Source organism: Pagrus pagrus, assembly GCF_965226575.1.
Source record: "Pagrus pagrus genome assembly, chromosome: 15".
In the NCBI taxonomy this organism is placed as follows: domain Eukaryota; kingdom Metazoa; phylum Chordata; class Actinopteri; order Spariformes; family Sparidae; genus Pagrus; species Pagrus pagrus.
In genome coordinates, this window is record NC_140199.1 from 6487138 (window position 1) to 6503685 (window position 16548).

General features: G+C 41.6%; 1 protein-coding gene across 1 annotated transcript; it reads left to right on the plus strand.

The window, feature by feature from the left end:
- Window positions 1–1458: 1458 nt before the first annotated feature.
- On the plus strand, window positions 1459–15936 carry arhgef33 (Rho guanine nucleotide exchange factor (GEF) 33). Its single transcript, XM_084375286.1, has 18 exons — window positions 1459–1536; window positions 2692–2968; window positions 5346–5389; window positions 6936–7100; window positions 8212–8333; window positions 8567–8715; window positions 8791–8916; window positions 9577–9703; window positions 11089–11221; window positions 12421–12528; window positions 12811–12903; window positions 13028–13176; window positions 13303–13392; window positions 13559–13737; window positions 14101–14561; window positions 14656–14880; window positions 15309–15451; window positions 15549–15936. The coding sequence occupies exons 2-18, from the start codon at window positions 2917–2919 to the stop codon at window positions 15670–15672; spliced, it is 2490 nt and encodes an 829-aa protein (XP_084231412.1). The 5' UTR covers window positions 1459–1536; window positions 2692–2916; the 3' UTR covers window positions 15673–15936.
- Window positions 15937–16548: the final 612 nt, after the last annotated feature.

A 16548-nucleotide genomic window follows, 5' to 3' on the forward strand; every position in this document is an offset into this window, starting at 1 on the left:
TTTGACTTCCACTGAAAATTTAAGTCTAAAAAAACACAGAAATTTGCAAAAACAATTCAACTGTGTTTTGTTGTGTTTGGTTTTGTTTTGTTTGTTGACGTGACTGGAATTTTGAGCTTGTTTGTATGTATTTAATGTTCTTGAAAGAATGGAGAGACTAATTATTTCTCTGATCACATTTGAATTGTGCCATGAATCACAGTGTGAAATTTGCAGTTTGTCATAAAACTAATGAAATATAAGTCTGTGAAAATTCGTTATTATAAGGATTACACAGCAAACAGTCGGGTTTGTGACATTATCTTGTTAAACGGTCACCAAAACCTGTAACTTAAACACTGTAGAGCTGCTCCTGTATATTAGAAGTTTACAGAACTGACTAATTCTCCTTTCATATAACTGCAGTTGTCAATATGACCTGATTTATTGTGATGTTTGACCTTTTTAGTACCTTTTCTGTGCCGAGTTGACAGCCATGTTGGTGTTGGTGACGTGTGTCGAACGAGACGATGTAGTTCACTGAGTGGTTTAAACTGAACGATATTTTGCTTTAATTACGGCGACTTGCTTGACTTCGAAAAATATATTTTAACTTGACAAACATCATATGTGAAAAAATAAATAAAAAAACATTGGAGTATGTGTTTTGCCCAAGACCTGTAGGAGCCAAAGGCCCTTGCTGTCTGTGTGGCATCTTCCTATTGGTAATCTTATAAATTGCAAATTTGCCCAATAATATGCACCTCGTAAGTACAATTAAAAAAGTCTCATAAAGGCAACTCGATGGTAAATTTGAGGTCAAGTGAATGCTAATTATATTTTGTCCACCTTCTTTATACAGGAGCACACGTTTCACTGAAATGCTGTCTGTAGCTATGAACAACAAAGGAAAGAGTTCTGACCTTTTTCTTCCCCAACGTGATCCTTGTAGTTCTTGTTTCCATCTAATCATATTAGACTCAGAGCAAGAACCAAAGACACAACAACGTGCTCATTATATTCCTGTTTTGTGCTGCGACTCCTGTGGTAGGAAAACACATGTAGTGCAAAAGGGCAAGTCTCCACAAGACAAGGCCGGAGGAATAGCAAATAATGAGGGGTAGGCTTAAGTTTGTACAGCTTTTTTGTACTCTATCTGAAATATAGAGCAGCACTGAGTCAGGGGTTTCATACTGGTCTGGTACTATCACAGAGGTTCTTGTGTAGAAAAAGGGCATGGAGTACTGATTCCTCACAATAAGATCATGTTAATTTAACCTGTCTGGTTGCCATGATAACATTATGTAAAGGATAATGCCCGACAAAGTGTCCATTATTAGGAATTAATTGACATTGTTTAAACCTTTAAAAGTGTTTTGAACCTCGGTAGTTACTTGACATTGAAAATAACTTATAATAAATAAATCACACACGTTTTGTTCTTGTACAGGGATGAATGGACAGTACAGACAGAGGGACAACCGAAACAGAGATTCTCCTATTGTGGACAAAAGGAGCGAGACAGACAGGCAGGAGCAGGCCGACAGATACAGTGAGGTAATGACGTGGACACAGAGACAAACAGGCTTCTGTCAGCCATGACGCAGGAGGCATCACACTGACTCTCAGGATCACATACGCATGCACACGTGGACAACGTCACTATTTCTGAGGCAAATTCCCAAGACCTGAGGTTTAGAGTTGATTAACAATGGTTAAGAATTGTATTACACAACAATCCCGACTTTTTACGTCTTTCTAAAAGCAATTTGCCGTGTTTGTTCCGGAGAAGCTTATCATAATGTCATGGATGTCAGTTTGAGGAATTGCTGCATAATGATATGGTTGCTCTTCTATAGCTGACCCTGACCTTGGATGTTACTGTTTATATAGAGAAAATAAAAAAAATACTACCCATGGATATACGTATCTACCCACCTTAAATAATAACGTATTGGAATCTACAGTGTGCAATCAAAGCTACAGATCACCAAGTGAAGAAGCTGATTTTGCAAACAAAATGTGAAATGGACACAAGAGACACATCATAAATGGATTTTTCCGTGAAATTGGGAAAGTTATATTATCGAATAGTTATCAATATTGGTGAAATTCAAGACGATAAATAGAGCTGATTATATGAAGCCAAATTGCTCTATTTTACTTAAAAAACACAGCGTCTACAGATGCAGTAGTTGGTGGTATACACCTTTAAAGTTGGTTTGTGATCCGCCAAAAAAAAAAGAAGAATTTTGCCAAAACTACAGGTTATTTAGTTTAGTTTAGTTTATTAAGATCCCCATTAGCTTTTGCGAGGCAGCAGTTATAACTTATTTTTAAGCTACAAAATGTGAAATTATCAGATCAGTATCGGGGAAAAAAAATCATGCATCCCTGGTAAAAACACATGAACACCAACACACGCTCTTAAACCTATCTAGACTTGATACAGCAGCTACAAAAAGGCTTTCTCCCCTTTATTGGAACTGACCTACTGTTAAATCCACTTCAGAGAACTGCAAGTTGCCAGTTCCACGTTCACCCATCTCCTTAACTGGCTTCTCCATTCCCAGCTTACGCTGAGCAGTGCTGTGGTGTAAATCATCCTATTTAACTGCCAGTCACGCCTCCTTAAATCTAATGAGTTAGCTACGGCAAGTGACTGTACGATGAACAAATGTCTCCCTCTCTCCTCCTTATCTGTCCCTTCAGTCCTTTTCGCTCTCTGAAAACAAGGACCTCGTTGTGCAGAAGCGAAATCATAGGACTCACATGCTTTGGAGCAGAGAGAGTGAGAGATCACAGCAAAGGATAGGGTTGGTCAGAAGTAAAGAACAAGGCAGGGGAGAGGACTGAAGTCATCTGGAGCTGGATAAGGACTTCAGAGGTGGACAGCTTGAGAACTAGACTGGACCAGACTAGAAAGGATACCTGAACATGGAGAATGGCAAAACAGAAGGAGAGGAACAGACGGAAAGTGTGCCAGAAGGTAAAACAGGTGTCAAAAGACTTGAGCTCTCTTGAAGGCAAAGGGTCTGGTTTGTGCTACCAACAGTTATGATAATTGTGGATCCATTTTTTAATTGTGTCTTTCAGTAATCAATGAATTGCAGAACTTTGCATAACTGCCGATAATTCGTTTTGTCCAAGATGTTTCATTTACAGCCGTATAAAACGGAGAAAAGCTGCAAATCTTCGCGATTGAGGTTCAAATTCGCTTTTCCCAGTCAAACTTCTGTTTAACATAAATGTACCACAGACGTTGCAGTGATCTCATGAAAAAATGATTAACCAGGTTTTCTTGAATGGCTGTAGGTGATCTGAAATGTACATGTAACAGGTTTTGACCAACAAAGGTTAATTGGTTTGAATGATGTTGACTGCGGAGGATCATCTTTGATCTCCCTCCCTTCGGTCTTTCTTTTTGTTAAAGCTTGAGGTCACTCTGGGACAGTAAAACTTAATAAAAACTACATGATGACAACTTTTTCTGGCCTGTAACAACTGAGGCCAGCGGCAGAGAGCCAAAGCTGTCAGAGTAAATGTGTCCTGCAGACAGAAAGCCTGTTGTTGGACACTGCATTTTCCTTCTTTTGCTCTTTCGCATTTAGGAAGTTTTACGCAGTACAGATGTAGCTCATTGTGCTTGCAGGTCAATTATGCAAAGTGATACATGTTAAGTACGTATTTTCAGATGACCCTCAGCCGTGTTGACAGCAGACTTGACCTGCGGCATTTCCACAACAAACAGAAGCATTGTGCTTTGGTACAGCCCGTTAACTGTCTCCATTAAATAGAAAAGTCCATCATAAATCAGAATATTCTTCTGCAGCACTTTTCTCCAGCAGTACAGTCGTTTTGTAAACATGAAAAAAACAGTCCCTGAAAACTCTCGGTATATATGAATATGTGATTACATCAGGAGACTCTTACTGGAGCTACTCCATTTTCAAAGAATGATAATTACAGACATACAGTCACATGAAGACGAACATATACAGAGTTAAACGACATAAAATTAACCTCCCCCTCCCGAATACTAAGTCTCCTGTGATTGGTCAGCTCACACACGCCTGAGCCAGCATCGCTAACAACAACAGACCAACTGTGCTAAATCAATTATTTTGTGCTAGACTAGCCGCCAGGCATAAATCACGCAAATGTGTGACATGGAGACGTACAGAGTGATGTCGGGAAGTCACGGAATTAAAGGCGAGACAACTCACGAGGCGTTTCAGGAGCAGAGTTTTCGGTGGGAGAGAGGAGCGTCTGTTGGTGCGGACAAGATCTTTTACATGCACAAGAGCATCTATCAAACACTGAAGGAAAGGGAAAACATGTCTCCCCTGACACATCAGACACAGCCTCCATCACAAAGACTTATTACTCTGTTTTGGTAAAAATGTTTGCAAGTTTGGATAGATGGAAACATCTGTTAGTCTTATACTCTAATATAGGTCACATTCACATGGCGGCCATTTTCCTCACATCATGCTCAGGGTGTGGAGCTTGTATGTAGTCGTAAGTCCTCTTAATGTAGGTAAACTGACACATTGTTGTCATTTCACCTTTTCCTGATTGATCAGCAAATAAAAACACAATTGATAGTGAAAATTCAGAGAGACATCTGTCTGTATTTCAAGGTAAAAGGTACATTACTGTTTGATAGTATTACACGATACCATAAAGGGAAGGCGTTCATTCATTTTAAAATATCAACTAACATCGGACATGTTTATTTAAGCCTGGAAGTGAAACACACTGGATGTTATCAAACTGTAAAGTTAGTTGGAAGTGGTTGAATGCTAACATTAGCTAATGGGTTCATCAGATATGTTGTTTTATCTTGAAATACGGCCCGATGTTCCTCCAGATTTCACTATCCACCATCTTTTGAGTTGCTGATCTATCAAAAAGCAGTGCTGTGTGACGTCAGAGGCAAATGGCCGCCGTGTGAATATGGTCTATCGCACTCCAAAGAGAATAGTTTTGTGTAATAATTCATATGATTCACAATGTTTTAAGTTGATGTTCCTTGATTGAGGCTGTCTGGATTGAGTCTGTTAAGGATGCTCCTGCGAGTAAAGAAGCGTACATCCTTTAGCGTGCGTAGCATCGACTCTACATTTTTTTATAAGAGAAATAGATGAACGAGTGAATACACAGAAGAGTGATAGTGAATGAAGACGGTTTTCTTGTGACAACAGTGAGGCTCATTGTTCCTACGACATCCAAGTAATATTGAATTACATTTTCTCCGGTTTAATCTTTAAACATGTTATCCAGGGCCATCCTTTCATGCGTGCTTGAACATACTAACAACTACAACTAACTGATCCTAACTGGGTTTTTTTGGTTTGTTTTAGATAAAGAAGAACATCCGGAGGAGGCTAATCTAGAGATTGCTCAGGTAATCAAGAACTCTTCATTGCCACACAACTAAGTAACCTTTTGACTTTTGCTGATGTCATTATTTTGGCAGCTGAAATGATATTTCCTCTCTTGTCATTCAAGCCTTCCCTCCATCAGTTGGGTTACTGTGCTCTCACGCAGCTATTAACCTCCAGCTAGCCAACATTTACTTTTCAATTTTTCACGGGGAAACTCTTGACCACATGATATGAGATCTTCTTTTAGGATCCCAAGCAAACATCAGGGTCATAAGTCACAGACAGGTCAAAGGTCAATCTAGTCATTGGCTAGGCTTTTTAACATGATTTGATTTATACTTACAAATATTTGTAAGAGATTTCTTGCAACACAGACCGAGATGAGAAATTTACACCCCAATAAATATTGCAAACAAGAAATTTAAAGCTACAGATGAAACAATATCTGTTGTATTCCTGCAGATTTAACTGTGCCAGGGGATATAGTGATGTGTCTTACCAAATGTTAATACATAGCAATTTGGGAGTAAACATTGTTCATGTGAGTAAGTAAGGATACGAATAGTGCCTGATGGCAACGTAGCAGAAAGAACACAGTGTCCGAGCTCCTCTAATCACAGCGCATGTGGTGTGAAAACATAGAGTGTGGAGAATCGTTTCATGTCACTTGGACTTAAACTCTCATTAGGTCTCATGACTTTTGATGAGCGCATATCCGCTCACGGCAGCTGCAAGTATTTAACTATGTTTGCACTCACAAATGAGAGAGCAAATAAAGTTTAGGTATCTGCATACGTTTTGTGTGTGTTCAAAAGGTAGTATTTACTTGACTTGGTGTAAATTAACAGAGTAAATTTTGGGGCTTTTTAGCCTGGAGCTCACAAAAGCTGCCAGAAATGAAATATTACCGCTTTCGTTTTTAGTCTTAAATTGTCTTTAGTGAGGCTATTCAACACAACTATTAATCACAGTATGTTTTCACGAACTTATAAACTTTTTATTGTTTAAATTACACGCCGATCTTTTGATCTGCATGTGTGCAGAGGCATCGGAAACCTCTGATAGCATCAGAAAGGAAGAAGCGGCGGAGGCAAACAGGACAGACGAGCTATTTAGTCTGCTGCCTGATGCCTTTCACATGACTGAGAGAGAGAGAGAGAGAGAGCATGACAGAGATGGAGAGATTGGACGAGGGAGCTGCTTCAACCCATGTTATGTTCCCATGAGCTGATTCAGTTATCCCTGCTGAATAAATTCAATCAGCTATGAATGAAAACTAAGACTAACTGCAGAGGGAAAGGGAGGAGGAATCCACTACTTACAGCGTATTATAAAGGAAAGGAAGAGAAATGTACATTTCTTTTCTTTGTTCGGTCTTAAAATAACCAATCAAATCAAGAAATTAAGGAATTTAAATTAACTCAAATAAATACAGCAACTCAAATAACTAGCAAAAGAACCCAGCAACTAAAAGGACTCATAAAAAGTAAAGTATTACCAACATTTGACGCAGTCATCACCCCCAAAATGTGCTACTAAAAGAACATTATGCCTCTTGTGATGCAGCTGCAGGGCCTGGTGGCTGAGCTGCGCGAGGGGCTCCATGCTGCCCTGACAGAGCTGTGCGAGCTGCGCCAGAGGGACCACGGCCTGGAGGAGAAACTCCAGGCCCATCAGACCGATGTGGATGATAAGATAATGGGCCTCAAGAACTCCCTCAACACTTTCAAGGTGCCGGAGAGACGCTGCACAGTGAAAACACACGCAGGCACACACAGTCTATTCTCGGCGAGGCGGAGAGGCCTCCGTAACATAATTTAGAGCATCTGACTGAAACTGTAAACTAATTTCATTTATTAGATAGGAAGGCAGCTCCTTCAGACACTCGCACTGCTATTCAGCAGCAGAGGAAACACTAACTAGGCATGTACATCTTCTGCGTAAGAGAAGAGCCATTCACTGTTTGGATGCACAGACACAGATGTACCAGCATTATTATACATGCACATGCCAGCAGTGTAACAAATGTGTGTATGTGTGAGTCTTATTTATCATGATTATCGCACCACCGATCGTGCACACAACTAGCTAACTGTATGTGATAGCAGCACTTCTTTTAAATACGTTTCCCATAATTCCCATCTTTAAAAAAATAATTAAATATCAATTCATTTAATAGACCACAGATATATTTCAACTTTACACGTCTTTGTGTTGCAACTTTATGTTTCTTTATGTTAAATTTGTGTCTTGTGTAATGCTGTGCTTATGCTCTGGTCAGGTTTAGGCAGAGAACCACCTAATTATTGTCAGGAAATGATCATGTTTTGGCTTAAAATGACTGCACTGGTCACCACAAACATGCTGGATATGTCCCGAAATATCCACTTTTGTTGCCAGAAACACGGCAGGAAATTGTCCTTAAAGTACCTGGTTTTGTCGTCACAAAAATGGCTGAAGCTGTCCCAGTGTCTTAATAAAAATAGCCTGTTTTATTACCACAACACAGCTGGAGATGTCCAAGGTCTCATTAGAAACACCAGGTGTTGTCACCACAGACATGACTGGAGATGGAGGTGGTTTCACACTTAAAAATGTTGAAACGCAGTCTTGAACTGTTGCATCAGTGGTTTGTTTCACATTTCATCCTGTCGACGGGGCAGCTGACAAATCTATCAGAGCCAAAGCTGCTCTCGAAGAAAAACGCCCGTTTCTTGATTTTTACCTCAAAGCAGTCCATCAAATTTCGTTACACATCCGACCTGGTGGCTCACAGTGTGAAATCCAGCACAGACTCTTATCTGTCACACTGATGCGGTTCCTTGGTGTAATCTGTTTTCAGGAGGAGCTGAATGTGGCGTTGTTCCACATAAAGGATGTTTCCAGCAGACAGAGAGAGGTGCAGAGGAGGATAGAAGTGCTGCAGTCAGAAAACACCAGAGACATCATCTCTGTTCCACACAGGTAGGATGAAGCAAATACATTTGAACTATATTTATCGTGCATTTTTTGCACTCTTCTCATTTAAATGCTGTTTAATCACCTCGTGAATATCTACTAATGCCATCCAAGCGTCATCGAGCAACTCACAGACGCAATATTGTTCCAGAGCTGTTCCCCTAAACAAATACTTATTGATAAAAGTCTGTGTTGTGTAACGTAAATTATTTTACTTCTACTGTTAATTGTTCCCAAAGCAGGAAGAGCTCCAAGGCAGATCTGCTAACAGCATCAGGGGATGAACACATCTGTCTGCCGAGCCCAGCGGAGCTCAGTGTTATCCAACAGTTCTTCTCCAGTCTGCCACACAGCGGCTCACCACAGAGGAGCAACACATCCACACACAGTAAGTCTTTTGGTTTTCTGTCTGTCTTTCTATACATCTATAAGACCCATTTCCTCACATCTGTGTGTGTTGCAGCCTCTACCTCTGAGCAGGAGGCTCAGCAGCAGCAGCAGAGAGGCTGTCCGTCCAAATCTCCAGCGTGGGTCGACAGGAAGAACAGCAGAGATGACACAGAGACGGCCAACAGCCCCACTGAAAACAGTAAGATGTGACGTATGCGTTACCTGGAAACAGACAAATATTGTAAATAGAGTTAATATTGACTGAACAAGAGATTAATGACACCACGCTGATGGTTAGATTGGTTCCCTATAGACCTCACCTGCACAAAACTGCACAAAATCTCCAGGAAAAATTCAGGCTGACTGACAAATCAGTCAAGCCACTCCGGAGGTGTCTCTTGTGCTGAGCGCTGTTCCTGTGCTGCCATGATGATGCTTCCTCGTGCTCTTCCTTCTCCTCCTCGTGTAGTTTCTGCTGCCTGAGGTATTCACTTAGCAGCTGATCACTTGGGGCCATCTCCCTGATGTGCTCATGGATCTTTGTTGTTTCATCCTGGATATTGTCTTTGACACTCACTAGTCCACGACCCGCTTCCCTCCGCTTAGTGCACACTCTTTGGACTTGCCTTGCTTCTTGCTTCAGTGGCCTCTACTTCCTCCTTTGGCCAGTTTATTAGGCTGCCCACCTGGACAGTTAGCCCTGACCGGGATTCAAACCCCCATCTCCTGTTTTTTCTAAAAACACTAGATGTCAGGCCTTCGCCGTTTGACAAGACTAATAGAAGAAGAAGAATACTACATGTGACTTATTCGTAACTAAACATAGTTTGATTTAAATTGTGTTTGTGTGTGTGTGCAGATAAGAGACAGAGGGTGGCTCTGGAGCTGCTGGAGTCAGAGAGAGTTTATGTGTCCCACCTGTCTCTGCTACTGAAGGCCAACATCTCCTTTAATGGATCAGAAGCTCTGACTCCCAAAGACAAACGGTAGGTCGGCATTTACACAAAGACAACTGAGTTACAGAGAGCCAGTATCTCCAGATCTCACCAGGTCACTGACAACAATAAAAGACATGGCGGAGGCATTTATACATTTAAGTAGTTACACACACAACCTATGAAAACACAGACTGACCCAGACATCGTCGGCTTTATCTGATTTTGTAAAGGTCTGCCTGATATGTTATGAGCCATAAACTCAATTATATCACAGGTTACAATCATGCATAAACACACCGACAAACTCAGCAGCCCTCAGACTTTAGTCCAGGAGTGGCTACTGATCTAATTTGAGCGCTCACAGTGAGGGGAGGACAGGAAATAAACTAATCAAATAAAAGCGGGTCATAAACACCAGTGAGAAAGAGAGGACACGCTTTAAAAAAAGACTCTGCACAGCTCGCTAATGTAATCACTGCTTAGCTGCAGCACACGTGTTCCCAATGACTGAAATGACCAGTGACAAGGTCCAAATGCTGCGCGGGGCTGAGCAATATTTGTAAATGATTGCATTTGTTTTGACTCCTGCTCTCCAGTATTTATATAGTTTTTCCTCTATTCTAGCAGCCAAGTGTCAAACATGATTTGATTCAGGAGGACCTTAAGTTTTACATTTACTTTGTCTGAAAATGGGAGAATTTACCAGAATTACAGCAATTTATTACATTGTTTTCTTTGGCATTTTTCTGTGAAAAACAGGCATAAATAGGAAGGCCATTAAATCATAACGGAGGACATTGACGCAAAAGTGAATGTATTCAGTGAAACCACTGCCTGTTGGCCCAGAGGAAGAAACCACCTTGTTTCCATGACAAATCACTGCTGCAGAACGTGATGGCACAACCACACGAGACACTGAAAATCCAGGAGACTTCACTTTACATTAGTTTTTAAAGCATGTAGATATGATTAGGATGGGATTATTAGTCCAAAAGGTATTAAACATCTTAGAGCAACGAACAACATCTATTTTCAGCCACCGGCGGCTGTCTTGGCATTTGAGGGTTAACTGTGAATACTGCATGAAAAATCATCCTTACTTGTTATGTTTTTCCAGTCGTCTCTTCTCCACAACAAGGCCTGATTTCAAGCAGTGATTTGCTGTTTGAACAAATAATTATAAGTAAATACATTTGAACAAGTACTTTATCTATGTATTTCATGAAAGTGCAACTAAAATATCACATTTGGAAAAACAAACCTCTAAAATGTAACGTGAAAAAAACAGCATGTCTCCAAACCATGACAACATATAACAGAACATATTTCATTCTTATTTTATCATTTTTCATCATCATTTGTTCCATATTCATACAACAAAGTTAAATATTCTCTATTATCGATCTCTTTCTTCTTCTTCTCGCTGTCTTCAGTCCGTTTCCCAGCTCTCTGAGGTTCCTGATCCAGCAGCACCTTGAGCTCCTTCATACTCTTCAGGAACGTGTGCTCAAGTGCCAGTGGCAAGGCATCATGGGAGATGTGTTTATGAGGCTCACCAGCAAAGAGGTAAAGCACAAACACAGAGGTTGAATACAGGAAATAACTTGTATGAAATGTTGTGTATTTTTCTTTTTCTTTTCTTGCTAACTTAGATTGTTGTTGCTGATAGTTATGATCCTTTTCTACCTCACATTGGATTCATTTCCTTGCACTTTCTTCTTGTTGTACTATTTTGGCCAATATACAGAATACTAAAGGAATATTTATAGTGTCATACAATTCAATAAACCACCGCCACCACAAACCACAGCCTCTAAAACCACCATAGAGCATTTTGTTGATCATAAAATCTCAAGAAATGTGGGAAAATATTGATGTTTCTGCTGATATTTTTAACAACCATATGAAACAAAAGATGTGTGTTTCCCGTGGACTCATTTGTAAATCAAGATTTTGGCATTCACAGTGCACAGCGCTGTTCCAGCCTCGTTAATGCAGAGGGGTCAAAAGGTTTGGTCTTGTGACTGCCCATTTATAATGAATCTGAATCCATTTGGCAACCGTGGCGGAAATTAAACCAAATGTCAAATTCCAGCAGAGCCACATTGAGAGCCGGAGTACAGACGGAGGACAAAGACAACAGAGATGTTTGTTATCACTGTAAGAAAATGAACAGCAAAAAAGGATATTTCAAAATGACAGCTCTCTGAAAGACTTGCACATCCACAGGTGTCCAGTGGTGCGTATATGTAATGATTTTTATGTGTATACGAAGCATTAAAGGTTCCAGTTGAGAAGATTTAGGAGGTAAATTGGCAACAATAACGTCTGAAGTGTGAAAAAACAAAATGGCTTTTACGACGGTCAGTTACACAATAACACTGAAGGTAATGAGTCTATACCATTACATCCAATATGTGGCCAATTGGCTCTGACTGCATGGGAGGAAATGCAGTAATTGGTTGGAACACCTACCTGTTTAGGAAAAATAAAATTAGGTTCACAGTCTCTCAGCGACGGTCTGAGAGCTTGCATTTGCATGGGGGTTGTGTAGATAATGACTTATTTTCATTTTTGGGTGAACTTAAATCCTTGTTTGTGCTGTCAGACTGTTTTTCTAACCAAACACTGGCACTTTTTAATGCGGTCAAATCAGTCACAAGTGACCTACAGTGAAGCGAGGAGAGGAAGTGGGATATGTGTGTGGTTGTTACATGAACACACACATGCAAACCCACACTGTATCTCCCTCTGCCTCCCCACAGAGTGATTTCTTGGACTTCTATGTGTCTTACCTGAAGGAGCTTCCAGACTGTCTCTCAGTCGTCACCATGCTCGCCTCCAGCTCCATGAAATCTTCTGCCTTCCTGGAGGTAACGCAAAACGAAGTGACGAGGCTTTGATAGGACATGAAAGCATTAGCACTAGAGAGTGAGAATGCAGGCAGGATGTGATAACGAGTCAAAAAGAGATGACACTGACAACAGTATGGTGATTTACAAGTAGTTGAAACTCAAGTTTACAAAGTTAAGTCATCTAGCTGAATAGAGACACGTTGCATATACCTGCTCTACTAACTGGTTTTATCCTTTCAACCTGATTGGTTCACCCGTGTTGCCCTTTTGCTCTGATTGGCTCCATGGTGCTTCTATCAGAGTGACATCATGGGCGACGAATCCAAACCCTCCCTCTACACTCTGCTCCTTCAGCCGGTTCAGAGGATCCCCGAGTACCTGCTGCTGCTGCAGGTTAGATTAACAAATGCACCTAAAAGTTAAATAATTACTTCAAAACCGAGCACATTTCATACATATGGCTTTAGCAGAGAATACAACTCAAAACAAAGATGTGTGAACATGACTGTGTGTGCAGGGGCTGCTGAAGCAGACAGAGGCAGATCACCCAGACTACTACCTGCTGCTGGTGTGCATCCAGCAGTTCAGGTCCTTCACAGCTCAGTATCACCACCTCCTCCAGCACAACCAGGAGCTCCTGCTGCACAACCGCAAGGAGGTGAAAAGGTCAGAATTACCAGACTAAAGAAAAACAACATTACATGCAAGCTTGAGAGGTCAAACAAGACACATTGTGACTGTTTGAACCTGATAAGATACGTTTAGATAAGCAGGGATCTGTGTGTCCTGCAGGTCTACCATGAAACAGCTGCTGAAGACAGTGGAAAGTGGGATTCAAGCTAACAACATTGGCTCACCGTACCCTTGCTCTAGTGCAATGCTGTGAGTATTTTTTACATTGTTTCTTAACTAGCTCATGGCAAACTACGTCCGTCTCTTATTTCTTGTTAGACAGTTAGCATACGCCGCCTTTAATCAGAGCGCATTTCTTTAAAAAGCTTGATTAAGCTTGATGAATCTGCTGATATGAATCATCTATCCCTCACAGAGAACATGCTAACCAGGTGAAGCGGAGCAAGCAGCGTCTCCTGGAGCAGATCCAGTCACATCGTTTCCATGAGTGGGACCAGGAACAGCAACCAGAGAGTCCTTGTTACGACGCGGAGTGGCCGTCCCAGCTCCCGTTCTTCAGCCCCGACCTGGACTCACGGAACCACAAACCAACAGGTCCGTGGTCCCAGTGCTTCTGATTATTGTACTAGACGATCTTTCTTTGGACTTTTCTTTCGATCAAAGTCTAAACCCGTGCAAAATTAAAGAATCTGTTAAGTCCAGGGCAGAGGACTCATTGTCTTGGGGCATAAACTGGGTACTCTCAGCATCTTGGCACCCAGGTACAGTATCTGTCCCATGTCATAAGTTTAGACTCTGTAGCCCTGAGCACAGTTATTTTCTTTAGTTTTTTCATGATGTCACTTTGTGTATCCCATGTAGGGATCCTACAGAAACAGACGTACAACCCATGTCACTTAAATGCTTTTGGGATGATTGCCCCATCAGTCAACCAGTCAACCAACCTTTGGCTTTCAGGTCTTGGCAGCATCCCGGAGAGCGAGGCATCTGAGAGGTCCATATCATGCCAGCACAATCTGCCCTCCAGACCTGCAGACTTCCATCAGGTTCAGCCGGGCTCTGCTCTGGCCGATGCCCTCGGAGAGTTCCTCCTCCCTCCAGATCCTCCGGGCATGGAGAGGCTCTATGAAGAGGAGAGAGGCTCCTTTCATGATGTCTCCATGTTCGACCACTGCTCCTCCGGCTCATCAGACTCCTCCATCGACATTGCCTTCGTGAAGTGCTCCAAAGCTCCCTCGGCGTCGCATCATGCAATGGCAGCGAATGTTTCAACAACTCGTGACGTCTTTGGCAACGGTAGAAGCCAAGGTAATGGTTACGGCAAGCTGCCCAACCGAGGGTGTGTGTCTCCGGATGAAGCTGTGATGATGCGCCGCAATCAACATCGCCCCCTCCAGGCCAGCCAGCGCAAGAGCAAGGTGAGCTTGGTTGTATGTACTCTTAACGATTCTTGAATAATTTTGTTATTATAAAAGAAAAAAACATAACATGTACGTCTTCTCTTCCTTCAAGTCACTGAATGGTCTGCAGATGGTCAGCGCAGTGAGCAGTCTGGATGGTGCTCCTCTGTCAGACCATCTCCATAGAGTGGGACTGGGCAGCCATGCCAAGTTGGAGCGCCAGGGCAGTAAAGGCAGCAAAGGGTGCCCTACCCCATCCCATAAGATCCATTCCCCGCTGGGGAACAGAGCGGATACCGACAAGCAGAGCGACGATCTTCACGGGCTGCTCAGCATTGTGGGTTTCAGCAAAGATGTGAACACATTGATGTGTCTTTACATGAACTTGATAAACTTTTTCTTTTTTATATTAATCATTTAAAAACCCTGTGCAGTCAATTAGAGGAGGGTTTTGCGGTGGTGTGGGAGGACACAAATGGGTATTTTGGTTTAGTCCTTAAACTCTGCCCAGTTTCCAGTTCCTGGCTCAGGTGCAACAACTCAGAAAGAACTTCTCGCCCCCTGCTGGTGTAATCTTCTGGCAGCACAAGGTTGTCTGAGGCATCAAGCAACGTATTAGAAACAGGTGTTCAGCTACACCTCGACAGGCCCCAAAACTGCTGATCCTCACAATGAGAAACTAGGCATGGTGGGTTAGATACAGACAGACACATTTCAAACCGACCTTGATAAATATTGTAAATATATTGTGTTCAACCCCACCAGGACTCCGGTTTCCAATCATGGGGGGACGAGTCAAAGTGGAGGAGCGCGACAGAGGAGAACAACAACACGCCCTTCAGCGAGAGGAGTCGGAAGCAGGACAAAGGAGGCTTCAGGAGCTCGTTCAAGAAACTCTTCAAAAAGAAGTAAGAATGATGGTGCTCTCGAGAATTACTGAGATGGTTGGTCTAAAGGTTGATTCAGAAATACTTTTAAATTTCTCCTGATCTTTCTTCCTCGCAGGGGCGGTGATGAGAAGAAAGAGAAGGGAGGTGAGAAAACACCAGAAAAGCAAAACAACGGTGAGACTTCGGGGAAAAATCCCAGCTTGGTACATCTGGAGATGAACCGTGGCACAGCTGTATGAACACCACTGTATCACACACATACACCAACGCTGTCACAGACACACAAACAAAAGAAGTCGATTACAGTTGTTTTTTTATATTTACATCTGCTATATAAATGCTGTTATATAAACAGGTATAAGTCATGTAAGCTAAGCAACTTTTCCTCTAATCATTTGTGTAGTGTACATGTGATTTTTAGATGAAAGACAGAAGTCCTTCCCCGTCTGTATACTGAGGGAAAGCACCTGATATGGCTGAAATAAACAGCACTGATGGTTGAATTCTTGCTCATGTTTTGTGTTATTTTGACAGTCTTGGTAACAGTAAGAGTACAGTATTACTTGCGGAAACCAAATGGTTGTTTTGAGCCCATCTAGTTTAAATTATGGTGAAATTAAAGCCTAAATTAAGCTTTTTGTGGTTACAAACTGGACCACTAGAGGGCAGAGTAAGAGACTCTCCACCCCAGTACTATGTGTAAATAGCTCTCCTCTAGATTTAGGTTCTAGTTTTTAACTTACTTTTCTTAACTTTTTCTTACTTTCTTTTCCTCTTGTGTAAATTTCGATATCGACAGATGGTCCCCGCTTCCTCTTTCAGCAGGGGAAATTTGGATTGTTCCTAATTTAACAGGCTCAGACACTCATTTTAATGTGTTTCTCTGAGAACGTCTGCTTTATATTTTAAGCTATTATCAGACATTATTATGTTGTGCATTTACTCAGGAGAATAAACTGTTATTTGTGTGTGTTTGTCAAAAAGGCAAAACAGGACACGTTTCTCTTTGTGACAATAATTTTTATGCATTTATCAGAATTGTTTTATTGAGAGGTGAATGTGACGATCAGGAGACGTTGAGAGTGTTGAATAAAAAATGTCCACACTGAAAACGT